This window comes from Salmo salar, chromosome 25 (genome assembly GCF_965601325.2).
Source record: "Salmo salar chromosome 25, fSalSal1, whole genome shotgun sequence".
Classification (NCBI taxonomy): Eukaryota; Metazoa; Chordata; class Actinopteri; order Salmoniformes; family Salmonidae; genus Salmo; species Salmo salar.
The window spans coordinates 42,355,660-42,367,500 of NC_138315.1; the positions used below are offsets into that span (position 1 = coordinate 42,355,660).

Consider the following 11,841-nt stretch of genomic DNA (forward strand, 5'->3'; position numbering starts at 1 on the left):
AATCAAAATATATTTTATATTTGAGATTCTCCAAAGTAGCCATTTTTTGTTATTACACTGGGTGTCAAGGAAAGTGTTACCAAAACAATTGTTAGCGCTGTCCAGTATGGGTCAGTTGCTAGTGCACAGTGCTTGCAAAGCCAAGGGTTGTAGGTTCGATTCCCGCTGGGGCCACTCATACGTCAAACCTATGCATGCATGACTGTAAGTTGCATTGATAAAAGCATCTGCTGAATGGTATGTACTATCATATGAAGTGAATATATACACAGTCATGTAACATCACTGTTGTGTCTGAAGTCACAGTGAAAACATACAACCAACCATCTTCTCCTTACAAAGAGAGAAACAGAGCCTTACTCTATCCCATTTTAGTCATTTAGCAGACACTCTAATCCAGAACAATTTACATGAGCAACTGGGGTAAAGTGCCTTGCTCAAGTGCACATAAACAGTCTTTCACCTAGTCATCTCGGGGATTTGAACCAGCAACCTTTTGATTACTGGCCCAACACTCACTTTCACTTTCAAATTAAAACACACAGGGAACACTCTCAACAGCTAGGCTAACTGTCGCCCTAATACACCACTGATACACACACACACGCACACACACACACAAGCAACAAGATCGACTCACCAACCAGATCCCAAGCAGTAGCCACCCACCCTAACCCAGAAGAGAATAGACACAATAAGCGCTAAACTAGCTTAGCATCCAGACTTCAGTAGGCTACTGTTACAGTACGTCCATTCCGTGCCGAGTGGATCTGTAGTTTCCCTGAGCCTCTCTGTGTCTGAGTGGAGAGGATGGTAACGTCAGCCCTACAGATGTACTCACAGATAGCCTACTGCAGGAGTCTGGAGTCTGGAGAAACAGCAGTGAAAGGGACTAAGGCCTGACAATAGCACCCATTGTTCTCTCTCTCTCTCTTTTCAGGCTGGGTCTCTCTCTATGTCGCTCTCCTTCTTTCTGTGGCTTTCAGAGCAGCAATGTGGAGGTCTTTCTCTCTTTTCAGTGATGGCGTCTGGCTCGCTCTTCTCTCAATTTTTAGTGATGGAGTCTGGCTCGCTCTTCTCTCAATTTTTAGTGATGGAGACTGGCTCGCTCTTCTCTTAATTTTCAGTGATGGAGTCTGGCTCGCTCTTCTCTCAATTTTCAGTGCAGGAGTGTGGTCTCGCTCTCTCTATATCTCTCTTCAGCTGGGTCTGGGTTTTGAATGGACATCTGCAGCAACAGGTTCCTAGTGAAAGGCCTTCCCAGGGAGAGAGTCTCTTTCTACTTCTCATCTTGCACCCATTCAGCCCCTGGGGCAGGGTCCGAAAGCAATAGCCACCTCCTCAACTACTTCCTCCTTCACCCTTGCTAACGCCTTCCTCCTCCCTAACTCCCTCCTCCCTAACTCCCTTCTTAACCTCCCCCTTCCTCCTCCCTAACTCCCTCCTTAACTCCCTCCTCCTCTCCTTCCTCCCTAACTCCCTCCTCACGCCCTCCTCCTCCCTAACTCCCTCCTCCCTAACTCCCTTCTTAACCTCCCCCCTTCCTCCTTTCTAACTCCATCCTCCCTAACTCCCTTCTTAACCTCCCCCCTTCCTCCTCCCTAACTCCCTCCTCCCTAACTCCCTTCTTAACCTCCCCCCTTCCTCCTTCCTAACTCCATCCTCCCTAACTCCCTTCTTAACCTCCCCCCTTCCTCCTCCCTAACTCCCTAACTCCCTCCTCCCTAACTCCCTCCTCCCTAACTCCCTTCTTAACCTCCCCCTTCCTCCTCCCTAACTCCCTCCTCCCTAACTCCCTTCTTAACCTCCCCCTTCCTCCTCCCTAACTCCCTCCTCCCTAACTCCCTCCTTAACTCCCTCCTCCTCCCCCTTCCTCCCTCCTCCCCCTTCCCCCTCCCTCCTCCCCCTTCCTCCTCCCTAACTCCTTCCTCCTCCCTAAGTCCTTCCTCCTCCCTAACTCCTTCCTCCTCCCTAACTCTTTCCTCCTCACTGACTCCTTCCTCCTCACTGACTCCTTCCTCCACCCTAACTCCTTCCTCCACCCTAACTCCCTCCTCACTAACCTCTTCCTCCTCCCTAACTCCTCCCTAACTCCCTCCTCCCTAACCTCTTCCTCCTCCCTAACTCCTTCCTAACTCCTTCCTCCTCACTGATTCCTTCCTCATCCCTCCTTCCTTCCTTCTCCATCAACACTTTTATAACACTATTTGGTAACTTCCTCTCCCAATCCCCTCCAGACTCCCCATCCTTCAACTTATGATATTGTTGCCGTAGCGCTCAAGGCTTACCTCCAACTCATAAAGAACCAAATAAACCCCAGGCCACAGGGTCAACAGAGGTGTGGATGTACGTCATTACAGCGTCATATGTGTCAGCTTAAAACAACTGCCTTAATGCAGGCATGACACCAACTGTTCTGTGTGTCAGCTAGTTATCGTTAGCCAGCCAACTTACCTAGATAACGGTTTGTGTTATGTCTGTGTTGCAGTAAATCAGCTGCCATAAGCTGACGTTAACTGTTGTATGTTGGTCTTGTGATAAAAGGTTTCAAGTGTTACCAAGACCCTGACAGGATTAAGATAAGTTTCTAGAGTCAACAGGCCTCAAGTGAACTTTAAACACTTTAGTAACATCCAGTTCCTCCTAGCCAGCTAGCCTTCAGTAACACACACACACACACACACACACACACACACACACACACACACACACACACACACACACACACACACACACACACACACACACACACACACACACACACACACACACACACACACACACACACACCATGTTTCTCCCAGCCAGAAAGCTTCTCTCCTAATGTGGCATGAGATCATGAGGAGTGCAGCCTGGCTTCCCTGGCAGCGTGTGTGAATGTGTGTGTGTGTCTGTGTGTGTGTTATGGCAGTGAACTACTGCCAGAGAGAGAGAGAGAGAGAGAGAAAAAAAAATAAAGAGAGAGAGAGAGAGACAGTACTGGAGAGTGAGAGATTGAAATGGAGAGAGCGAGACGGGAGGCAGGGGACAGACAATATGTTATTAGAATATGTATGATTGTTAGAGGGGGAGAGACTCTATGATTGTTAGAGGAGAGAGACTGTATGATTGTTAGAGGGGAGAGACTGTATGATTGTTAGAGGAGAGAGACTGTATGATTGTTAGAGGAGAGACTGTATGATTGTTAGAGGAGAGAGACTGTATGATTGTTAGAGGAGAGAGACTGTATGATTGTTAGAGGAGAGAGACTGTATGATTGTTAGAGGAGAGAGACTGTATGATTGTTAGAGGAGAGAGACTGTATGATTGTTAGAGGGGGAGAGACTCTATGATTGTTAGAGGAGAGAGACTGTATGATTGTTAGAGGAGAGAGACTGTATGATTGTTAGAGGAGAGAGACTGTATGATTGTTAGAGGAGAGAGACTGTATGATTGTTAGAGGAGAGAGACTGTATGATTGTTAGAGGAGAGAGACTGTATGATTGTTAGAGGAGAGAGACTGTATGATTGTTAGAGGAGAGACTGTATGATTGTTAGAGGGAGAGAGACTGTATGATTGTTAGAGGAGAGAGACTGTATGATTGTTAGAGGAGAGAGACTGTATGATTGTTAGAGGAGAGAGACTGTATGATTGTTAGAGGAGAGAGACTGTATGATTGTTAGAGGAGAGAGACTGTATGATTGTTAGAGGAGAGAGACTGTATGATTGTTAGAGGAGAGAGACTGTATGATTGTTAGAGGGAGAGAGACTGTATGATTGTTAGAGGAGAGAGACTGTATGATTGTTAGAGGAGAGAGACTGTATGATTGTTAGAGGAGAGAGACTGTATGATTGTTAGAGGAGAGAGACTGTATGATTGTTAGAGGAGAGAGACTGTATGATTGTTAGAGGAGAGAGACTGTATGATTGTTAGAGGGAGAGAGACTGTATGATTGTTAGAGGAGAGAGACTGTATGATTGTTAGAGGAGAGAGACTGTATGATTGTTAGAGGAGAGAGACTGTATGATTGTTAGAGGAGAGAGACTGTATGATTGTTAGAGGAGAGAGACTGTATGATTGTTAGAGGAGCAAGAAAGAGAGAGAGAGTGAGGGGAGAGAGAGACAGAGAGAGAGAGTGAGGGGAGAGAGAGACAGAGAGAGAGAGTGAGGGGAGAGACAGACAGACAGACAGACAGACAGACAGACAGACAGACAGACAGACAGACAGACAGACAGACAGACAGACAGACAGACAGACAGACAGACAGACAGACAGACAGACAGACAGACAGACAGACAGACAGACAGACAGACAGACAGACAGACAGACGGACAGACAGACGGACGGACAGACAGACAGACAGACAGACAGAGAGGGACAGACAGAGAGAGAGAGAGAGAGAGAGAGAGAGAGAGAGAGAGATAGAAACAGACACAGACAGAGAGAGTCAACTATCTACTGTATACACCACCTCTCTTTCTGTAATAACAACATGGCAATATGGTTATAAATCAACTTCAACTCAATGATGTTTGCACAATCTTTCTCCCACCTATAGCGTAATGGAATTGAGCCATTAATGTAGTCAGCTAGGACCTACAGACAGAAGGGAGTTAGCGTATTGGAATGGAGCCATAAGTGTGTGAGAGCCAGAGGCATACAGAGACATGAGGCAGACAGAGGCATACAGAGGCAGAGTCAGACAAAGCCAGAAGCAGACAGAGGCAGACAGAGACAGAGGCAGACAGAGGCAGACAGAGGCAGAGGCAGACAAAGCCAGAAGCAGACAGAGGAAGACAGAGGCAGACAGACACAGAGGCAAACAGAGACAGAGGCAGACAGAGACATGAGGCAGACAGAGGCAGACAGAGACATGAGGCAGACAGAGGCAGACAGAGGCAGAGTCAGACAAAGCCAGAAGCAGACAGAGACAGAGGCAGACAGAGGCAGATAGAGGCAAACAGAGACAGAGGCAGACAGAGGCAGAGGCAGACAAAGCCAGAAGCAGACAGAGGAAGACAGAGGCAGACAGACACAGAGGCAGACAAAGTGGGGGTCAGACAGAGGCAGACAGAGGCAGACAGAGAGAGACAGAGGCGTATAGAGACAGAGGCAGACATAGGCAAGAGCACACAGAGCCAGAGGCAGAAAGAGGCAGGCAGAAACAGGGGCACACAGAGACAGAGGTAGACGTAGGCAGACAGAAACAGGGGGACACAGAGCAAGAGGCAGACAGAGGCATAGGCAGACAGAGGCATAGGCAGACAAAGACAGAGGCAGACAGAGGGAGACAGAGACAGAGGCAGACAGAGACAGACAGACAGAGGCAGACAGAGGCAGACAGAAATCTAATGACAGACAGAGTAGCATCTAATGACAGATAGAGTAGCATCTAATGACAGATAGAGTAGCATCTAATGACAGATAGAGTAGCATCTAATGACAGATAGAGTAGCATCTAATGACAGATAGAGTAGAATCTAATGACAGATAGAGTAGCATCTAATGACAGATAGAGTAGCATCTAATGACAGATAGAGAGGCATCTAATGACAGACAGAGTAGAATCTAATGACATATAGAGTAGCATCTAATGACAGATAGAGTAGCATCTAATGACAGATAGAGTAGCATCTAATGACAGATAGAGTAGCATCTAATGACAGATAGAGAGGCATCTAATGACAGATAGAGAGGCATCTAATGACAGATAGAGAGGCATCTAATGACAGATAGAGTAGCATCTAATGACAGATAGAGTAGCATCTAATGACAGATAGAGAGGCATCTAATGACAGATAGAGTAGCATCTAATGACAGATAGAGTAGCATCTAATGACAGATAGAGAGGCATCTAATGACAGATAGAGTAGCATCTAATGACAGATAGAGTAGCATCTAATGACAGATAGAGAGGCATCTAATGACAGATAGAGAGGCATCTAATGACAGATAGAGTAGCATCTAATGACAGATAGAGAGGCATCTAATGACAGATAGAGAGGCATCTAATGACAGATAGAGTAGCATCTAATGACAGATAGAGAGGCATCTAATGACAGATAGAGAGGCATCTAATGACAGATAGAGTAGAATCTAATGACAGATAGAGTAGCATCTAATGACAGATAGAGTAGCATCTAATGACAGATAGAGTAGCATCTAATGACAGATAGAGAGGCATCTAATGACAGATAGAGAGGCATCTAATGACAGATAGAGAGGCATCTAATGACAGATAGAGAGGCATCTAATGACAGATAGAGAGGCATCTAATGACAGATAGAGAGGCATCTAATGACAGATAGAGAGGCATCTAATGACAGATTGAGAGGCATCTAATGACAGATAGAGAGGCATCTAATGACAGATAGAGTAGAATCTAATGACATATAGAGTAGCATCTAATGACAGATAGAGAGGCATCTAATGACAGATAGAGTAGCATCTAATGACAGATAGAGAGGCATCTAATGACAGATAGAGTAGCATCTAATGACAGATAGAGAGGCATCTAATGACAGATAGAGAGGCATCTAATGACAGATAGAGAGGCATCTAATGACAGATAGAGTAGAATCTAATGACATATAGAGTAGCATCTAATGACAGATAGAGAGGCATCTAATGACAGATAGAGTAGCATCTAATGACAGATAGAGAGGCATCTAATGACAGATAGAGTAGCATCTAATGACAGATAGAGAGGCATCTAATGACAGATAGAGTAGAATCTAATGACAGATAGAGTAGCATCTAATGACAGATAGAGTAGCATCTAATGACAGATAGAGTAGCATCTAATGACAGATAGAGGCATCTAATGACAGATAGAGTAGCATCTAATGACAGATAGAGAGGCATCTAATGACAGATAGAGGCATCTAATGACAGATTGAGAGGCATCTAATGACAGATAGAGAGGCATCTAATGACAGATAGAGAGGCATCTAATGACAGATTGAGAGGCATCTAATGACAGATTGAGAGGCATCTAATGACAGATTGAGAGGCATCTAATGACAGAAACAACACTATTTTAAAATTTTTTTCTCTTTCGCAAGGGAAACTTTCTTTCTGACTTCAATTTTAGTGGCCTGAATAGTATTTCTGTCTTAGTATGTGTTTGTCTCATTCTGTGTGAGTTGTGTTGTGTTTGCAGTCCTCTCAAGTAACATGTGTATACTGTATGTGTGTGTGTGTGTGTGTGTGTGTGTATCTACTCACGTCTAGTAGTGTGTGTAGATGCTCGTCTTGAAAGACACTGTGTAGGAAGTCTATATCTTTCTCACTGCAGTCTGTCAACGCATGGATCTCCTCCAGGCTGTCCAGCACCTGAGACACAGCCCCTGTACAGACACACACCACACACACACACACACACACACACACACACACACACACGTCAGTTATGTATGCAACACAACAGTGGAACAAAAGAGAATACAATGAATATGAAACAGCTAAAGGGACAAATAATACAAATAATAATAAAACAACAAATGCACAAATCACAAAGCACACATACTGTAGGCAGGATCTCAGAGATGACTGTTAGAGACCTATCTCAGTTGACTGTTAGAGACCTATCTAAGAGGTGACTGCTAGAGACCTATCTCAGTTGACTGTTAGAGACCTATCTCAGTTGACTGTTAGAGACCTATCTCAGTTGACTGTTAGAGACCTATCTCAGTTGACTGTTAGAGAACTATCTCAGTTGACTGTTAGAGACCTATCTCAGTTGACTGTTAGAGACCTATCTCAGTTGACTGTTAGAGACCTATCTCAGTTGACTGTTAGAGACCTATCTCAGTTGACTGTTAGAGACCTATCTCAGTTGACTGTTAGAGACCTATCTCAGTTGACTGTTAGAGACCTATCTCAGTTGACTGTTAGAGACCTATCTCAGTTGACTGTTAAGAACTATCTAAGAGATGACTGTTAGAGAACTATCTCAGTTGACTGTTAGAGAACTATCTAAGAGATGACTGTTAGAGACCTATCTCAGTTGACTGCTAGAGAACTATCTAAGAGATGACTGTTAGAGAACTATCTCAGTTGACTGTTAGAGACCTATCTCAGTTGATTGTTAGAGAACTATCTCAGTTGACTGTTAGAGACCTATCTCAGTTGACTGTTAGAGAACTAGCTCAGTTGACTGTTAGAGACCTATCTCAGTTGACTGCTAGAGAACTATCTAAGAGATGACTGTTAGAGACCTATCTCAGTTGACTGTTAGAGACCTATCTCAGTTGACTGTTAGAGACCTATCTCAGTTGATTGTTAGAGAACTATCTCAGTTGACTGTTAGAGACCTATCTCAGTTGACTGTTAGAGAACTAGCTCAGTTGACTGTTAGAGACCTATCTCAGTTGACTGCTAGAGAACTATCTAAGAGATGACTGTTAGAGACCTATCTCAGTTGACTGTTAGAGACCTATCTCAGTTGACTGTTAGAGACCTATCTCAGTTGACTGTTAGAGACCTATCTCAGTTGACTGTTAGAGACCTATCTCAGTTGACTGTTAAGAACTATCTAAGAGATGACTGTTAGAGAACTATCTCAGTTGACTGTTAGAGAACTATCTAAGAGATGACTGTTAGAGACCTATCTCAGTTGACTGCTAGAGAACTATCTAAGAGATGACTGTTAGAGAACTATCTCAGTTGACTGTTAGAGACCTATCTCAGTTGATTGTTAGAGAACTATCTCAGTTGACTGTTAGAGACCTATCTCAGTTGACTGTTAGAGAACTAGCTCAGTTGACTGTTAGAGACCTATCTCAGTTGACTGCTAGAGAACTATCTAAGAGATGACTGTTAGAGACCTATCTCAGTTGACTGTTAGAGACCTATCTCAGTTGACTGTTAGAGACCTATCTCAGTTGACTGTTAGAGACCTATCTCAGTTGACTGTTAGAGAACTATCTCAGTTGACTGCTGGAGACCTATCTCAGTTGACTGTTAGAGACCTATCTCAGTTGACTGCTAGAGAACTATTTAAGAGTTGACTGCTAGAGAACTATCTCAGAGTTGACTGCTAGATAACTAAGAGTTGACTGCTGGAGAACTATCTAAGAGATGACTGCTATATAACTAAGAGTTGACTGCTAGAGAACTATCTAAGAGTTGACTGCAAGAGAACTATCTAAGAGTTGACTGCTTGAGAACTATCTAAGAGTTGACTGCTAGAGAACTATCTCAGATTTGACTGCTAGAGAACTATCTAAGAGTTGACTGCTAGAGAACTATCTAAGAACTGACCGCTAGAGAACTATCTCAGATTTGACTGCTAGAGAACTATCTAAGAGTTGACTGCTAGATAACTAAGAGTTGACTGCTAGAGAACTATCTAAGAGTTGACTGCAAGAGAACTATCTAAGAACTATCTCAGAGTTGACTGCTAGAGAACTATCTAAGAGTTGACTGCTTGAGAACTATCTAAGAACTGACTGCTAGAGAACTATCTCAGAGTTGACTGCTAGAGAACTATCTAAGAACTGACTGCTAGAGCACTATCTCAGAGTTGACTGCTGGAGAACTATCTCAGATTTGACTGCTAGAGAACTATCTTAGAGTTGACTGCTAGATAACTAAGAGTTGACTGCTAGAGAACTATCTCAGATTTGACTGCTAGAGAACTATCTAAGAGTTGACTGCTAGATAACGAAGAGTTGACTGCTAGAGAACTATCTAAGAGTTGACTGCTAGAGAACTATCTAAGAGTTGACTGCTAGAGAACTATCTTAGAGTTGACTGCTAGAGAACTATCTAAGAGTTGACTGCTAGAGAACTATCTAAGAGTTGACTGCTAGAGAACTATCATAGAGTTGACTGCTAGAGAACTATCTAAGAGTTGACTGCTAGAGAACTATCTAAGAGTTGACTGCTAGAGAACTATCTTAGAGTTGACTGCTAGAGAACTATCTTAGAGTTGACTGCTAGAGAACAATCCAAGAGTTGACTGCTAGAGAACTATCCAAGAGTTGACTGCTAGAGAACTATCTAAGAGTTGCCTGCAAGAGAACTATCTAAGAGTTGCCTGCTAAAGAACTATCTAAGAGTTGACTGCTAGAAAACTATCTCAGAGTTGACTGCTAGAGAACTATCTCAGAGTTGACTGCTGAAGAACTATCTAAGAGTTGACTGTTAGAGAACTAACTAAGAGTTGGCTGTTAGAGAACTATCCAAGAGTTGACTGCTAGAGAACTATCTAAGAGTTGACAGCTAGAGAACTATCTCAGAGTTGACTGCTAGAGAACTATTTCAGAGTTGACTGCTAGAGAACTATCTAAGAGTTGACTGCTAGAGAACTATCTAAGAACTGACTGCTAGAGAACTATCTAAGAGTTGACTGCTAGAGAACTATCTAAGAACTGACTGCTAGAGAACTATCTAAGAGTTGACTGCTAGAGAACTATCTCAGATTTGACTGCTAGAGAACTATCTTAGAGTTGACTGCTAGAGAACTATCTCAGATTTGACTGCTAGAGAACTATCTAAGAGTTGACTGTTAGATAACTAACTAAGAGTTGACTGTTAGAGAACTATCCAATAGTTGACTGCTAGAGAACTAAGAGTTGACTGCTAGAGAACTATCTAAGAGTTGACTGCTAGAGAACTATCTAAGAGTTGACTGCTAGAGAACTAGCAGAATTTGACTGCTAGAGAACTATCTAAGAGTTGACTGTTAGATAACTAACTAAGAGTTGACTGTTAGAGAACTATCCAAGAGTTGACTGCTAGAGAACTATCTCAGAGTTGACTGCTAGAGAACTATCTCAGAGTTGACTGTTAGAGAACTATCTAAGAGTTGACTGTTAGAGAACTATCTAAGAGTTGACTGTTAGAGAACTACCCAAGAGTTGACTGCTAGAGAACTATCTAAGAGTTGACAGCTAGAGAACTATCTCAGAGTTGACTGCTAGAGAACTATCTAAGAACTGACTGCTAGATAACTAAGAGTTGACTGCTAGAGAACTATCTAAGAGTTGACAGCTAGAGAACTATCTCAGAGTTGACTGCTAGAGAACTATCTCAGAGTTGACTGCTAGAGAACAATCTAAGAGTTGACTGCTAAATAACTAAGAGTTGACTGCTAGAGAACTAAGAGTTGACTGCTAGAGAACTATCTAAGTGTTGACTGCTAGAGAACTATCTAAGAGTTGACTGTTAGAGAACTATCTCAGAGTTGACTGCTAGAGAACTATCTCAGAGTTGACTGCTAGAGAACTAGGGACAACACAGACAGTTCGAGAACAGACACACAGAGGAGTATATACCTAGAGGAGGGATACCTACGTTCTGCTACTAGTAGTCCTATCACCATGGCAGCATTAACACAAACAACACAATCACATTACAGATTATATGTCATTCTCATATAGGGACTACATTACACTACATGGACACAAAAATGGTAAATAAGAACTGGAGTCGTGGCTGAAACATTCTCTGAAATCATTCCCTGAAAACATTCCCTGAAAACATTTACTGAAACATTCTATGAAAACATTCCCTGAAAACATTCCCTGAAAACATTCTCTGAAAACATTCCCTGAAACATTCCCTGAAAACATTCTCTGAAACATTCTCTGAAAACATTCCCTGAAACATTCCCTGAAAAATTCCCTGAAAACATTCCCTGAAAACATTCTCTGAAAACATTCCCTGAAAACATTCCCTGAAAACATTCCCTGAAACATTCTCTGAAAACATTCCCTGAAAACATTCACTGAAAACATTCCCTGAAAACATTCCCTGAAACATTTCCTGAGTTAACTGTGCAGACCACCCAAAGGTTTCTGAGATGCTGAATTGACTAAAATAACACCAGTACTGTGTGAGAGGTTAGACTCC

The 11,841-nt window shown here is 43.0% G+C and overlaps 1 protein-coding gene across 23 annotated transcripts in view; it reads right to left on the minus strand.

Annotated features, from left to right (window-relative positions):
• The window catches only part of LOC106586786 (peripheral plasma membrane protein CASK), a 236,097-nt gene that overhangs the window by 54,705 nt on the left and 169,551 nt on the right, over positions 1–11,841 (minus strand). For 12 of the 23 annotated variants that reach the window (XM_014174421.3, XM_014174428.3, XM_014174419.3 and 9 more), the window contains 2 exons: positions 11,284–11,301; positions 7,210–7,331 (listed from right to left, as the gene is read on the minus strand). In XM_014174421.3, the coding sequence (XP_014029896.1) occupies positions 7,210–7,331; positions 11,284–11,301 (140 nt within the window). The other 11 variants (XM_014174439.3, XM_014174422.3, XM_014174427.3 and 8 more) reach the window with 5 other exon arrangements.